The sequence below is a fragment of the Centruroides vittatus genome, unplaced genomic scaffold, assembly GCF_030686945.1.
Source record: "Centruroides vittatus isolate TY-2023 unplaced genomic scaffold, ASM3068694v2 contig_620, whole genome shotgun sequence".
Taxonomy (NCBI): domain Eukaryota; kingdom Metazoa; phylum Arthropoda; class Arachnida; order Scorpiones; family Buthidae; genus Centruroides; species Centruroides vittatus.
Window position 1 is genome coordinate 863,547 of NW_027122381.1, and position 17,764 is coordinate 881,310.

At 29.8% G+C, this 17,764-nt stretch overlaps 1 protein-coding gene across 19 annotated transcripts in view; it reads right to left on the reverse strand.

Annotated features, from left to right (window-relative positions):
* The window catches only part of LOC136979409 (ankyrin-2-like), a 376,384-nt gene that overhangs the window by 13,680 nt on the left and 344,940 nt on the right, over positions 1-17,764 (reverse strand). Inside the window, exon 42 of one of the 19 annotated variants that reach the window (XM_067275366.1) lies at positions 16,645-16,707. The exons of the other annotated variants lie outside the window; for them this stretch is intronic. Within the exon in view, the coding sequence (XP_067131467.1) occupies positions 16,703-16,707 (5 nt within the window). The 3' untranslated portion in view covers positions 16,645-16,702. Of the gene's footprint in view, positions 1-16,644; positions 16,708-17,764 lie in introns of those variants that run through there. 19 annotated transcript variants of the gene reach the window in all.

A 17,764-nucleotide genomic window follows, 5' to 3' on the forward strand; every position in this document is an offset into this window, starting at 1 on the left:
TGAATTGTTTGCCACAATAACTATTTGGATGGACTCTATCGACTCAAAATGATATCTCTCTCATTAGTATCTTCATTTCTGGAAAGAGGGAAAAAAATCACGCAGAGCTGGATCAGTATTGTGCAGTGGATGTTGAAGTACTGATATTTGTTTTTGGGCCAAAAACTCATGCATCACTGAAGATTGAGTGGAGTTATTATCATGACCAAGACTCTATCCATTCTTCATCAGTTTGTGGTGGACATGATGGATACATATCTCCAAACCATTAAACACAACAAGGTAAAACTCTATTGATACCAAGTAAAATCTTCACCAACTTTAAAATTGGTCCAGTAGTCGTCAAAATTATCATCTTTGTAATGTTTTCAACCTACTATTAAGTTCTTCATCAGGAAATTTGAACATAACATAAATATTGTCAAAGTATGTAAATGTGCTTTGACAATATTTTGTGAACTGTCTATCTGTACATTATGTGGTATGCACATAAAAAGTAAATTTTCCTATTAAAAGATTTGACAAACATTCCGTTATATTCTAATTTCCCGAAGAAGACTGTTAGAAAGATGATAATTTCGATGTCTGCTGGACTAATTTCAAGGTTGTTAGAGATTTTACTTACCATTACTCTTGCCCAGTTTGACATTGAAGAATTTACCACTGATAGTTTGATTACCTATAACAAATTCCTTGTACTCAACAGTATGGATGTTGTTGAAACAATCTAAGCATTTATGATTTTTGACTTTGACACTTGAATTTTCTGTGGTCATTCCACTACTTTACCCACTGCTGTTCTGTATTCTAGTTTTAGATTCATACTAAAACATTAAATTTTCTCTGAAGTTTGTAATAATTTACAATTTCACAATTTTGATGATACAATAAAAAAAATGTTAAACTTTATTGATGAAAAGCAATTTTGCTTTTAGAACAATTTAAAGTTCTTCAGTTTAAAATTGAATATATTTAATTTTTTTTTTAATGATTCGGTTCATTTGTAAACAAATTCAAATAGGGTATTTTGTTAAATATTAATAAAATATTGACAATAAAAACATATATTTTGATTACTCAACCAAACTTATTTCTACTACTACTAATCTGAGAAAACTTTCTCTTCCTTCAGCTCTCTCCAAAAAATGACAAATGCAATTTATTCTGTTCTGCAATGAATAGTTTGGAAACTTTTTGTAAGTATGTTATAAGTTTTCATATAGATTCAGACGACATCCCTCCTGGTTGATTCCGAGCTTAGCAGAAAAGGGACTAGTCAGACAAGGACCAACTTTATCAGACCGGTGATTCAGTCACTGGTCTGACAATATAACCATGTTCAACATTTTAATTAGTTTGAAAATTTGGTGGTCAATCCTTTCATTATCATGAACTGATTTTCAATTCATCTTTAAATAACAAGCATATTTGGACACATGCCTTAACATGCACTCATTTCCATTCACTTCTAGTAATTTTTTGATGAATTTGCACTGATATTTTTGCCTGATTTTACAGGAAGTTTGATTATAGGTCTTTGTTTACGATCATGTCACTTATCTTTCCAACATATCTCAAAATCTTATTGTGTATGAAAAATCAATAATAGTCAAAGCTGGAACTTCCACAGTATATAAAGATGCTAAGCACACCTTTTTAAGGTGTATTCTGTATATTTATTTAGTATATGAAAAATCACTAAAAAAATGGAACAATGCCTCACAATGAAACTTTATACATGTCTAGCAAACAGTTAAGAATAAACATACAGGCAAGCAGATCTTGTCATTGATTTCACCTGCAATATATACCTAAAAATGTAATTTATAGCAAGTGCAATTTATGTTTAATAATGCTTGACAAATTTTTGCATTATCATCAGACTTCAGTCTTCCTGTTATTTGTAGTAATGAAAACAATGGATATTTATATCAGTAATCATTAAAGATGAAAATAAATATTAATATTTGCAATTTTAGGAGATACAATATGACCTCTATTTATGAGTACTCACTCTGAGAAACAAAATATTCTAATCACAAGTGCAATGAGATTGAAATTTCTGCATGCTGTTATTAGATGGCATGTAAGTTCCAGTCTCATTTTGTTTCATTCACACTACATTTTTGTTTGTTAGAGTAATGCTGTTCATTCCAACTTGATTGTGCAGTCATCTTTATATTATAGATACTTCTATTAGTGCAGACCTTTAAGATTGAGTTTAAAGATTGGAGTTTTATTTATTATTTATATAGATATGATTATTGCAATTTTATTTTACTTGTTTTTTTCCCTTACTTATTGTCTTAATTAATTTTTGTTTTCTTATCAGTAAATAAAGAAATGTATTCTCTTACACTGTAACAAGGTATACATTTTGAACATTAAAATAATGGAATAGCTTGTCTCTGTTTAAAACAGTGTTTTTCAACCTTTTTTATCTCATGGCAACTTAAACCTATAATTAAATTTTCACAGAAAAAAATCAGGTGACTTAAAGTTCTGTTTGTAAACATTCTTTTGCCATATTACTTGCCACTTAACCTAATTCTTTTTGTCTATATTAAATCACACCGTAAACCTGTCGTCTTGTGTCGGTAATACGTACACTGCACGGTTTATAGTGCGATTTATTTGTCATCCGGTACGAATGTTCTTTTTTGTCTGCATCTTTTGTAAATTAAATAAAGCAGTGTTGTTGTTCCTTAAAATAGCAGCAGCTTACAATAATTATTTTAATTAATAATTTTCATTTACATAAGAAAAGCAATTAACATTAAGTCTTGATATGCATTTAAAAATGGCATGATAATTGCTTTTAGAAACCTGCCAAATATTTTGCTACTTGTAAGTTAAAATAATTTGAACTAAGTATGGACAATTATATATATATTTTTGATTTAAAGAAAATTTCATTTTAAATGAAATAACTAGGTGTTACGCACATATACAGTACTTTTGCTTATGAATATATATTTTTTACTACATTATTGTGTATCTTTATTTATTATAACAATAAAAAACTCATATAATTAATTTAAAGAGGTTTTAATTTTGACATGTTATTGTTCTTTCGACTTCTTTCAAAAAGAATTTATTTAATAACCTTCAAAAACTTTTGTGGCACACCAGTGAGCTGTGAAAATTTTTGTTAGGTTAGGTTGAAAATCACTGGTTTACAAGATTTTGATTTAAGAAAACTTTTCAGAAATGACACGCTTATAAATTGGAGTTACACTTTAATTTAACAAATCTGTTATTTATCAATACAATCACCATGATATTACTGGTATAGAATTCAATAAATAAATAAGCAATTACCTATAAACCAGCAATTAATGTCTTTTTTCTATTTGAAGGAAATACTTTCCTTCAAGGTAGAGGGGGTAATCCCATCTTGGGAATGCTTTGTGAATTGGTGGTTGGGTGCCTGGAGCGGTAGGTCTTTCCTGGAGTGAGCGATGACATTAAGTTGTACGCAAGATATGTGGATGATGTGTTCGTTATTTGGTGAAAAAACCAAACTTGTCGGTGTTTATCGAGGCTTTCGATGATAATGCTTATGGCTTCTCATTGCAGGCTGAACAACAAAGTTCCACCGGCATACACTTTCTCGATATAGACATCGCATTACAACATGGCTGGTTAAGAACTGAGGTATTCCATAAGACCTCGTATACTCCGCTTTTCATACATGCAAATTCATATGATCTTTTTAGTTACAAGATCTCCGCTTTTAAGTCCCTGGTAAGAAGGGCTTACACCCATTGTTCGATGGCAGAAGATAGGAGAATGGAACTGGAGTATATTTCAAGCATAGCTAGGCAGCATGGGTACCCTGCATGCCTTATTAATGCTCTGATTGCACGCCAGGAACAACCAGTGGGAACAGCACTTCTGAGAGATAAGTCCTTTTTACATATTACTTACAACAAGATCCTTACCAACATCTACAAAGAAATAGTTTACATTACAAGTAACAGGATCGCTTACAGGAGATCTGACAGTTTTCTCTTGTTTAAGAATCTATAAGGATCAATTGGATCGAAATAATATCCCAGTGGTCTATATCATCTCTGCTTACGATCATAGGGTGAACCTGGTGAATATATTGGTGCTACTGCATGTTCTCTTAAAACAAGGATCAAGAAACATAAATACACCATTCAGAAAGGTCTTTCCATCACAGCATTGGCTTCTTTTGCCATTGATAACAACGTCAGGGTTGACTTTGATAATACACGATTATTGCAACTGTGTGACGACCAGGCCAACTTAAAATATCTCAAACAGCTGGAGATATTTAAAGCATTTAAGAGGGGAACAGCGATCAATTTTAAAGCAATGGACTCGTTAGCAGCTATGTGGAGGGCATACTTTGATGTAAAATAAATTGTCATCAAGGTTTTCTTTATAATTTATATAAAGCATTGTATTTTTTAAAATAGGAAGCCAGTTGGAAGACTAATTTTTTTAAATACGACATTGAGCATGCACGTATCTTCACGATGTGCAGTTTTTAGATTTTTGGAATGTGTGTTCTTTTACAAACATTCCAATACATAGAAACCTGATGATGACTGTTAAAGATGGAGGAAAATGTTTGTTTAAAAGAGAATTAACTGCTGGTTTATAGGTAATTGCTTATTTATTTACTGTTATTTATCAGTTGCAAAAATCAACAAAACAGCATTATTCTCATAGATATTATAGTTGATAAATAAGAGATTTGTATAATTATGTTATTTATATCTTTAAATATTAATCTTAAGAAAATTACATATTTCAAGCAGAAAATTTCTAATTAGGCAAACTTTCAGAATTAACATAATTATTAGTATAAATTTTTAACCTGGACAAATATCATAAAAGCCATATAATATGCTGAAAATTTTCAAATTATAGTTATGCTGATTACATTAATAAAGTCCCTCTTCAGTTGGTGTTCATACATATAAAATTATGAAAATAAATTATAAATGCATTTAAAAGGCCATTGTAAATGTGAAGACTTTGCAATAATCACAGGCGATGGATGTCTCGTGAATGTCACCTGTAATGATTTGTGAAGTCTTCGTGTTTACAGCGACCTTTTAAATGTATTTATAATTTATTTTCATAATTTTATATGTATGAACACCAACTGAACTGTTTATTGTGTCTGAAATGCATTTGGAGTGATCTATATTATATACATGTTAAAGGAGCCACAGTTTATTGTAAATTTTTATTATGAAGGTGTTAATAATCATTAAAGAACTTGTTAATTAAGCTCATTCACTGGAGTATATATATATGTATATATATATATATATATACATAGTGGTGCCTCATATAACGTACTTAATTCGTTTCAGGTGCACGTCCGTTAAGTGAAAAGTTCATTATACGAAATGCATTTTCCCATAGAAATACATGTTAAAACATCTAATTCATTCTGCAGCATAAAATAACCGTACTGTACCATAAAAAAAATGAAAATGGAGCATCACCAATTATGCTGGGTAGTCAGATGTTGTGAGGAGGAGGTGAAGGAACACTTTCTTCACACATTCATACAGACACACACTTTTTACACATTGCAGCCAGTCTCTTTTTATTGTTTTTTAATCGGAGTCAGATTCGGGAGAGGCTACCGGGACTTGCAAGGTCAACTCCTCTTGTTCCATCCTTTGTTTTTTGGCAGCTGGTTTCTTGAAAAACATGTCCAAGGTGGTCTGTTTCTTTCTCTTCTTCAACATCTGTTTTCCAAAATACCTACATCAAGAACTATTCTGGGAAGCCAAGAAGGGGAAAACATCTAAAAATAGTAGATTGTCAATAGCAACGGCAAAAGAGTGGAAAAATCATTCGCACTCGTCACTCGTCGGAAAGTCCGTCGTTCGCAGCCGGTCCGTCACTCGAGTCACGTAACGGCCAAACAGAAAGTCCGTCGTCCGCAGCGTCCGTAATTCGAGGCATACGTTATGCGAGGCACCACTGTATGTGTCTCGTTGATTTAGACTAATTGTTAAATAGTATTAAGTGCTAAAAGCGATATATTATTTCAAAGAAAAAAAAGCTGTTCATTATTTATTAGAATGTTAATAATTAATAAATTTGAATTATTAATTAAACTAAGTTTTTAATAGCGAGGTCGAGGCCGAAGTTTTAAACACGAAAATGTGTACGTCGGACGTTCGGCACCACTTTCCCGTAAGCCTAGAAGTTTGACAATGGTGTTTGGAAAGTCAGTGGAATCATGCTCGACATTCCAATCGCCATCGTCAAACTTCTAGGCTTACGGGAAAGCGGCGCCAAACATCCGACGTACACGTTTTCACGTTTATAACTTCGGCCTCAACCTCGCTAATGCTTCCGAAAAGAATATTCAGAAATCACATCAAAATTTATTTAATTCAAATTTATTTAAGTTTTTCAATAAATATTAGCTTTTGAAATTTTTAAATTAAAAAATACATGAGTAATTAAATCAATATAATTAATGTAATTATAGTCTTGACATTTTTAATACATTATTATGCATTGTTTGCTTTAATAATAATTTTTATGCATCTTTAACAAATCTGATAATCAATATTTGTTCTTCTATTTGCAGAATAATTAAATATCTGCACCAAACCATATTACCTTCTTGTAAAATGTCACAATTGAAAAACTATATTATGAAAATGTAAGTAAATAGATTTGTGCAACTTTCAAATGATTATAATGTTCTCTTGAATTTATAGTGTAATAATACTATATAATGCATGTATAATGTACACAGTATGTCATATTTAACCTAAATCAAAGAAAAATTGTATCTCAGATGTAACTGTATCTGAGATATAATTGAGTAGATATCTCATGTATGGTTAATTAAAGTTAAATACGGTTGAACTTGTCTATCTTGAATCTCACAGAAATGAGAAAAAAATTCAAGGTAGACAAGTTTCAAGATATAGAGGTTCTTCACATTAAACAGTTAATAGGTTTGATTGGAGGTATGGTATTTTATTAATACAATAGCAATAGTACATACCTATATTAGGTATAAATGAAACTTTTTTGACATACCTTAACAGAAATGGTTTGTCAATAGTTTCCGACGCACGACTTTTTTCGACCGATAAGAAGCAAGCCAGACTCGGCCGATCGGAGAAAAACGGCATTAATTGCAACTACAGTATTGCACTGTATTGCAAGAGATGTTTCTCGACTACAATTTATGCTATCGAAATGTATTCAATGAGCTTAGAATTTGTAATTGATACTCTGAGCCATAATTTGAAGATATAGTGATTTTGGGGGGAAATTATTTGAGATAAACACGAAAAATATATTGAATTTAGGCCGAATGCGGGTGAAAAATAAATTTCGAGATAAAGAGATTTCCGAGATAAACATTTTCGAGGTAGACGGGTTCAACCGTATTCTCTGTAAGAAGGAAATGTATAATTTTAGTCAAAATTTGTTTTGGTTATTATTGATTAGTATAATCTTCATATTAACTGTTAAGTTAATAACCTTTGAAGGAAAAATTAGACATAGTGAGGAAGAAATATATTGTGAATGGATGGAAAAATTCTCATTTTTACCTTTGATAAGTAGCTAGATTTAATTATTTCACTTTTCTTCTCATTTTTAAAATATATCCTGAATAAAATTGGTTTTTCAAGTAGATTTCCAATTTATAAACTTCTGCCAGAATTTTTAAAATTATTATTAATTATCTTTCATGACGATGATGATGTCTTTTCCAATCACATAAGTTCTCTTTTTCAAATACTTGTTTAATAATAAATTCTAATATTTTATATATCTATCACTCATAATGTTCTTTTTGCTTTATTGATTTATAACAGAAAGTTAATTTTAAAATTAAATGTAAAGAACAATAGTGTCCAGAATTTATCCAAATATCTGTCATAAGAAGCTATAAAGAACTTTTTACCTACATTTTATCTTAAATGAGAAACTCTACATTTGTATTATAGTAAGTATTGATGGATTAATAATTAAAAATTATTAGTGTTAGTGGAATAATTAATTAAATAAAATTGATATATAAATGTTGTCTCTCTATCAAATTCCTGCAAGCATTTGTTTCCTTTTAAATGAAATGATAAAAATAGATGATGGTTTAGTAGCCTGTATAAGTTATTGAATAAAAAATTTTGTGTTTTTTGTAGATTTGTATGGAATAGAACATGTTAAGTTAACCAGATATAAGAAATTTTTAATTTCAAAGATAGACATTAATTCAAGAAGGATAAACAGTATAGCAGAATGCATTTTTGGATTTTTCAATTTTTTTAACTGTTGGTTTAAACAAATGTAAACTTAATAGATTAATGATAAAAATCTCTGCTTTGAAGATGTATCATTTTTGTACTCCAACAACTATATTTCTGAAAAATAACAACCAAGCAGATAGAAGATGAAAAAATTCTGAAATGTATTTTGTTATACAGCTGATGTCTTAAAGTAAAGTGAATTCTTGCATTAAAGCAAATTTTGCTGTTGTCCTGACAAAATCCTATTGTTAAAATTGCCACATTAATTTTCACATGATAAAGCAAAAAAAAAACTCATCAGAATTCATTAAACCAAATCATAAATTACTTCACAACTCTTAAGAAATAACCCTATTTCCAATAGTGGCTGCTTTTTATACATTTTGAAATGAACAATAAAAAGTTGTAGGTACTGTAATAAATGTTGCATTTTAGTAGAATAATTTTCTTCTCCTAGTATGCAAAGACAGATTGACCTCGGACCATGGTACAATTTAAACATCTGGTTTTAGCAGACCATTCTACTGTACTCAGAAAATAGGGGTTAAAGTTTAAGGACATCTACTCCTTTAAATGGATGTGGTCCCAAGCAAACATATACTAGTTTGCATATCGGGGAGTGCATACAGAGATAACAAGTTTGGCTACTTTGTGCCGAATTTGACTCCTTTTAATGCCAAAAGATATTTTCTACTTTTTCAAACACTCTTCAACAGAAAAATATCACAGATTTCTTTTAGTTTTGTTTTGTCAAACCACTTAAATGGCAAATACAGTCATCTTCTCATTTTGTTTGATTTGAAAATCATTTAGAACATTAAATAAAATTAAATTTATTTACAAAAACAAATTAACTTCATTTAGTAAATAATTCAAAATATTATAATTTAAAGATTTTAATTGCCTATTAACTCCCTAAATTATACAACCTTAACTTTGACCCTGAAAATTGCTAATATGAACTTTTGATAAAGCAAACTAACTACTGTTCCCCTAGCAATTCACATTAATGCAAGTTGTCTTATAATAAATACCCCTGTTTCAAATTTTAAAAAATTTAATGGAGAGTGATCAAATAAAAAATTTACTGAAAGGAACAGACTTGGTAATGCTGGTGAGTAATTAATGTTATCTCTCAAATTTATAGTAAATAAATGTTCAAAATTTAAATGCCATAACATGTTTCAGAATAGTAACAAACTTGCCAACTCTTGGCATACCAAATCTACTCCCAAGTAAACTTTGTTTCATCAGTCAGTAGATGGCAAACCATAAAGTTTTCTACTCAGTATGTATTTGGCCATGAATTAATATTCATGGGGGATACAATAATTTAAAATAAAATTATAAGTAATCAATGCACATTGATAGTAAGTCATATTATATATATATATATATAAAATTACATTAATAAAACATTAGCTTTTCCATTAGTAGCTTTATCCAAGAAGCAAGTGTATATTGCACTTGCTTCTGGATAATATTTTAAAATTAAAATGTAAATATGAATATATATATAACATGTTTTGAATAAAATACATTTTCAAGGAACCAAGTAACTTTGCAATGTGTTTATGTAATAATTATTATTTTGATGGCAAGATTAATTGAGAGTAGACAGATAATAGAGATGTTCTGAATCTGTAGAAAAAAGATTGGATAGATGTGCCATTAATTTTAAACATGTAGAATAGACGCACTACATCTTCAAAATTAAATATTCATAAATATCTTCAAGATGATTGATGAGAAGAAAAGAAAGGTAGACTGGTTAATGCAGTCATGACCATTTTGTAATATGTTTATTGTGTTATTTAGTGCTTATTTGTGTTTATCTGTTGTAAGATATGATAATGCTTGTAATGTTTGCATATTGGAAATGTTTGTTTAATTAAATACTATTAGCTGTTTGAGGTTAATTGTTAATGTTAGCCATTTAAAGCTAATCTTGGTTATCACTACTATAACTACAGTATGACTTAAGTTTAATTATATAGTAGAGCTAATATATATCATATTATGTGGTTGTGTTAAGATGTATTCTTATTATATTTCTCTCTTAAATTTTGTCTATTTTATCTGTTACGTTTTTGCAATGTTGTTGAGTTATATGAACTATTAGTCAGGTTATGGTGTCTCTGATTTGTCTGGGTCATTGTAGTCAGCATTATGTATTATTTTCAGGCTGTGGTCTGAGATTGGGTTCATACACCTGAAAATGTTTGGGAGTTTTCTATAACTTTGCTGTAATAAAGTAGTGTTTGTTTATATTTATTCAATATTGGAAGCTCTAATTATTTCAGTTATTAATTATTTCAATTATTTTATATTTTCCAAAAGCTGAAACTATTCAAAATAAACAACACAACACACCTTACATACATATTCCAGTATACTTTAATAGAAAGAAAAAACAAATGTTCTTGGTACTTTCAGGAGCCTGCTTCAGGTTAAATTAAGCTGTTTAAAAAATCATATTGGATGCTTTGAGACAAGTCATCTCATATGATGTATGTTATATAGTTACATTTATTATGATTAGTGTGTGGATTTAAATGCACTTAAAACCCTGAAACATGCATGTTAATATGCTACCAAACCTGGTAAAATATCTAAAATAGTAAGTAGCCATTTTACTTTGATTATTTTAAATAAAATCATTTATATCTAATGACATTTTAAGCGATATTGTTTACAAAGATGATATAAACATTTTAAAACACTATGCTCTGCTGAAACAGTGAGAAACCAAAAATTGCTCCACATGTTCAGGAGTAATGTGCTGACTTCCATCCAGAATGAGTTTGTACTGAGGGAAAGATTTCTTGATGTCACAACATGTTGCAGGTACATACTTGAAGTTAGCTACATTTTCTGAGTCAGTGTCTACTTCAAAAGGAACCTGCAGTAGAAGAATTTATTTCCTGATTAGGGTTTATACAAAAACTGACTTTTTGAAACACCGGTCTTTGAATCTCAACTTTTACAAAATTGGTTTTAACTGGTTTTCGAATTTTCACTCCCACAAAAATGGAAATAAGGAATGTTTACAACTTATTTTAAAACTTTTAAATTTATTTAATATTTATAAAATTTTTTAATATAAAATATTTGAATATAAAAATATTTATATTCAAAAATACAGTAGAGTGTCGTTAATCCGAATCAATTGGGAACTGGGGTTGTTCGGATTAGTGATTTGTTCGGATAACCGATTATGTATGAAAAAAAATATATTAACCTGTTTGATGTTCAAATTTTTCTCCGTTGCGTGTTGTTTCATGTTGAATTTTCGTCGATTTTAAGCCCAACGAAAATTTTTATAATAATAATCGAGGCTATTGTATCGTTAAAAATTATTTCTTTATTTTGTACAAACAAAATAAATATATTGAAGAATATAAAAACATGAAAATTATACTTTAGAAGTAAATCTAGTATCAAAAACGTTCGATTCGGTACGACACAGTCCGACTGAAAATCGTTCGGATAACTGGCTATTCGGATTACCGGGGTTTGGATTAACGACTCTCTACTGTATAACAAAACAAAATCAACCAATGTCTACACAAAACAAAAAAGGAAATGCTAGATTATCACATTAAACTATAAAATTTACTCCATAGAAAACCATAAAGAAAAAGGAATAACAATGAATGCCTACAAAATATTATTTTTTGTATTTTGTATTTTTCCTAAGAAAATATGATTTTAGCAAAGAACATCTATAGATCTATTGCTCAACCGTCTCCTTATTTTGCACACAAAATTGCCAGAAATAGAAAAAACTTTCTCATTTGCTACTGAGCTGGGTTTAATTGTCTTTAAAGTATTCAATAATAAATCTAAATTTTTCATTCTTCTGTTTGTACCCTATAATGCTAAAAACTTCTTTTTTAGTGTCTTAGGGCTGGACGAAGTCACTTCAGGTTCTTGGAGATATTTATGTACTGATTTTTCAATGGCATTTTTTAAAGCTATGGCTTGATTTGTTTCTTTGCCACTTTTTCGTCATCGCAGTCATCTATAGAATAATTTGGATATAATCTTGATATTATGAGGGTGAGGCTGAAAAGTAATGCACACGTGCTTGTAGAACACAAACAAAAACAAATAGCAAGATCGGGTGAAAAATACGTTAAAATACAATTCTTAAGCTTCGGAATCATGTATTTATTTTTCAACATAGTCACTGTTAAGGCTAACACATTTCTCCCAACATGTAACAAGTTTTTTCATTCCATCACTGAAGAATTCTTCCGGCTTTTCTTGAATTCGGGACTTGAAAGCTGCCTTCACCTCATCGTTTGAGGTGTAATGATTAACCTTTAGGTCTCTCTTGAATAGAGGAAAAAAATAAAAATTGAAAGGCACAAGATTGGGGAAATAAGGAGGGTATGGAATCGGTTCAAACTTCAGGTTTCGCAGAGCTTCTCCAGTTGCGTGCGAGGTGTGTGGACGAGCATTGTCATGTTGCAAGATTATTGGCGCCAGGCTGCCTCTAACACAACAAATAATCACCTACCAATAATCTTGCAACATGACAACGCTCGTCCACACACCTCGCGCACAACAGGAGAGGCTCTGCAAAACCCGAAGTTTGAACCGATTCCATACTCTCCTTATTCCCCCAATCTTGCGCCTTGCAATTTTTATTTTTTTCCTCTACTCAAGAGAGACCTAAAGGTTAATCATTACACCTCAAACGATGAGGTGAAGGCAGCTGTCAAGTCCCGAATTCAAGAAAAACCGGAAGAATTCTTCAGTGACGGAACGAAAAAACTTGTTACATGTTGGGAGAAATATGTTAGCCTCAACGGTGACTATGTTGAAAAATAAATATAAAATGATGAGCAATTATTTATTGTGAGATTGTCAGAAAGCCAGGCTGCAATTTTTAATCATATTTTTAGTTTATTTTATTTTAAGTATATGCTCTTCATCTGAAATTAGGGTACTGTAGTGTCTTGTCTTGCACCTTACATCATACTTTTCTTTAGCAGTGGAGTCATGCTGGTCATCTATTAACTGCTTTCAGGGGAAAAGTTTTAAATTGAAATAACATGACTTCTAGTTTGCATCAGAAGTTTGTATATAGTTAATTGGGGCCTCCTGACCCCAAGCTTTCCATATCTGGTCTCAGATTTCATCTATCTAACTTTGTTTTTGAGATTAAGGACAGACGGATGGATGACAGTGGAAATTTATAGATCTACAATTTTTTCAAATTGCAGCCCAATAATGTGATGCACAACTTCTCAGAAAGTAGAGATATCAAACAAAAACCTCTTCTATTTATACTGTTTTTAAAATCACTGTTAGTCAACTGATATTTTTCCAACCAATCACAGCAAAAAATTTAAAATTTTGAGAAGAATTAATTCCCAGATTCAAATTGAAATTGTTTACAGCTGAAATTTGTCAGCCAATCAAAAGGATATAAATTTCTTAATGTTAAATGGGTGGCAATCCAAGGAATTCAGCTAGAAATTGTTTATCTGTTGAATCAAACTTAAAATTTAAATTACAAACAAAGGAAATTTGTTGATAGTTTCAATTCCAAAGTTTGTCAGAGTTAGTTCATCAAATTAATTAACTTCATAAATTTCAATAATTCCTGATATTGATTATATCAAATGTTAATAATGATATTAGCCAGTAATTCAATTTTCCAACTTCAGTATTGGGAAATATACTGATAATCAATTATTTGATAATATCAAACGCCACAGCTCATAGTTATGTGTTTTCAAAGTTGTATTTCAAATACAACTTTGTAACTTTAAATTTGATATACAATATTTTAACATTTACATTAAAAAAATATGCTCTTTTTTCTGAAAATTTTAGAAATATGCATAATCCCCAAAAAATATACACGACTAGCAGAAGTATGTAATTATGTGCAGTTTGATTTTTTATTATTTGAACTTAATCTCCGTTGTTCAAACTCTTATTCGTGTTCCCCGTTCCTGCATATCTGCGAAGTAAACATGTGTTTGCATATAAATCCACACCTTAATTATGATTATATAATTTCATATATAATGAAAACAAATATCACAACAAATATTACAATAATTTTATAATATATTGGGTTGTTTGGAAAGTAATTTCGTTTTTTTTATTACTAGAGGAATTAGATGTATTTTTACCAGCCAATTTTATTTTAAACCACATTTTCATTATGTACTTCGACAGCTGACATTTTAAGGCTTATTTGTAAAAAAATTTTGTTTGATTCTGTACAATTGTTTTTTTCGGTGACCCATCAAATATGGAAAATCGAAAGCATCATTTTTGGCATATTTTGCTTTTTTATAACTAAAAAATCAAAAAGCTGTTCAAACAAGAAAAAACTTGTGGTACATGTTTGGAGAAGATGTGTCGAGAGAAAGACAGTGCCAAAACTGGTTTACAAAATTGTGTTCTGGCAATTTTAATATCAAAGATACGCCACATTTTGCATGGCCATTTGAAGTCAACGAAAACAAAATAAAGGTACCGATCGAAGCAATCTGCCGTATAACAACACGCGAAATTACTGAGAGATTAAATTTGTTAAATCAAACCGTTTATTATTACTTAAAACGAATTGGTTTCGTTTCAAAGCTCGATATGTGGGTTTCACACGTTATTAACGAGAGATGCTCTCGGTGGTTGGATTTTAAAGAAATTTTTTTTTGAGCTTTTACCAGACAATTTAACAATTGATTCGAAAGTGTATGCCGTCGAGTAAACAAATTGAGTAATATCGTCAAACAGAAAAGGCCAGAATTGATCGACAAACAAAGTGTAGGTGTTTTACCACGATAATGCCAAATTTCACACAAGTTTGGTAACTCGTCGGAAACTGTTATAGCTTAGATGGGATGCATTATCGCACCAACCGTATTCGCCAGATCGGGCACATTCAGATTATTACTTGTTCCGGTCTATACAAATTTTTTTCAACTGTAAGACATTTACTCGAAATGACAATGTCAAAAATCACTCGGATCAGTGTTTTATAAACAACGATCAAAATTTTTATGAATGTGAAATCGTGCTACTACCAGAAACAACGACAACAGGTATTTGACCAAAATGGTCAATATACAATTCAATAAAATATTAATTTATTATAAGAATATTGCATTTATTTTTCTATGGAAAAAACAAAATTACTTTCTGAACAACCCAATATAATTACAAAATTATATTTTTTAATTTGGCTGTTATTTATTTTTTTTAATTTTTTAATTTAAAATTATAATTTATGTATTTTGAATTATTAAATTTATCGCAATATGGTGGCTTAATCATCTACTTATAGCCAAATTTTTGCAATTATTTCTATTTTCATTTGACAGAAAAAGCTTAAAATTAATTAGTTCCTTTAGTAAGAAATCAATCCAGATTTTTCAATTTACACAAGGAAACACTAATAGAAATCAGTCTTATTAGATCAGCAAATTTAAAAACTCTACAATTACAATGCTATTAATTACTTCTGAAAAATCCTGAAGAAGAGAGAAAAGCAATCAACATTGGACAGATTTTTTAACTCCCACAAATGGAAAAAACATCTAATAAAAATGCAAGACTGTGTATATATGTATTTTCATTATTACATATATACTTTATTACTACGTTTATTTATATTTTTTATTTTTTAGAGTCTCCGGAACGAATTAATCAAATTCCCGCGAAAACCTACGGTAAATCGATAATCGGTTAACAAAGAATTCGGACGGCAAACAAAATCTCGGAACAAATTGCGTTCGTCAACCGATCGCCCGCCGTACGATTTATTTTCGTCAAAATTTAAAAATTATCAATATCTTTAAAATCTTTATTTTTGAAAGCAAAGCTATTTTAGTATAAATTATTATGATAAATTCATGGTATTCTTATATTTGTTTTGATGATTATGATGTCGAGGTAAGCACTGTAAAAATATGGAAAGCATTCGTGTGGAGAAAAAATTCAACAATTCCATATTAAATATACTGGGTATTCCACTTAAACCAATTTGCTTGCATGATGAAATTAAGAAATAATTTTATCATTAATTTTAGTCAGACTAATGATTCTTATAAAATATTTTGGAAATGAGTGTCTTGTGGATCATTACACATTTGAACACGTTCAAGTACACCTTTCAAAAAGGTGACTTTAATAACTGAATAGTATTACACATGTTCTTCTGCAGCTTATCTGACATATGAGCATTTGATTCATAAATTATGCCATTCAAGTGTTCCTACAGATAAAAATCATGAATTGACAAGTCAAAATAATTTAAATGCTACAAATTTTTTGTTGACAATTCATTTCTTTGTAAAAGTATAGTTAGTTAACTGGGCATACAATTGGTCACATTCCAGAAACCTGGGGGTTTCCAGCATGCTGGTCTTCTCTGTTTTTATGTGGCATACCAGTCATTCTGCAAAAATATGGTACTTTAAGTCAAACTCATATATTTATGTTTTGCTATTGATAAAATTCAAGGAAGAAAAGTAAAAAATCTCTATTAATTATGATAAAATATATTCTTCTTTGTTTATGATTTTTGTTTCATTTAATTTCATTTCTACATATATATTTATTATAAGCAGACTTGTCAATATTGTCTTTCTGCTTGAACAATTCAAACATAAAGTATTTATTGCATAATTTTTTCTCTGTTTCTGGAGTTGTTTCAGATAGAAATTATCTGAAGTAACTCAAAAATGTTCTTTTGAATAATTTCATTGTGTGCTAAGAAATTCTAGGAATTTCAGAAGTTTTTGAAAATTTCTAGAAATTGTGTAGATAATTTTTAGTAGTAATTAGAGATTTTTTTCTGGAATGGTGTCGGAGTATGTGACGGAGAATAAGAAGATAAAAGAGAAATGTTCAAATTTAAATAAAATTTGAAATTTCTCTTTTATCACCATTAAATATTGTAAATAATTTTATTTTTTAATAACTGTGAAAATATGAAAATTACAACAATAATTTGTATTTTCTTACTATTTGTGTATTTCTGGGTTTGTATTTATTTACTTTTTAAAATCCATCTTAAGAAACGAAGCAATAACAAATATGTCTACTCTAATAACCTTAAATAGCTTCGCAAAGTATAGTTATCCACAAACGTTTTCGGTCCCTCGGGACCTTCTTCGGGTGGGACCCGAGTAGAGAGAGACCCTAAGGGACCGAAAAATGTTTGTGGATAACTGTACTTTGCGAAGCTATTTAAGGTTATTAGAGTAGACATATTTATTTACTTTTTGTTACTTTTACTTAAGCTTCATCAAAAAAATAATTTTGCTGTTATTTTCTTTTTCAATACTTTTTGCTAAAGAAGTACTTTTCTTCTCATAAGTATAAAATTAATAGAAAATAAATACTTTAAAAGCAAATTAAACTAAACTTTTGTGAAGAAATAACCATGCAGTTAGTATCAAAGAAACTATAAGCTGTGAAAAGCTGTGAAGAACAATCCAATATATAGACTT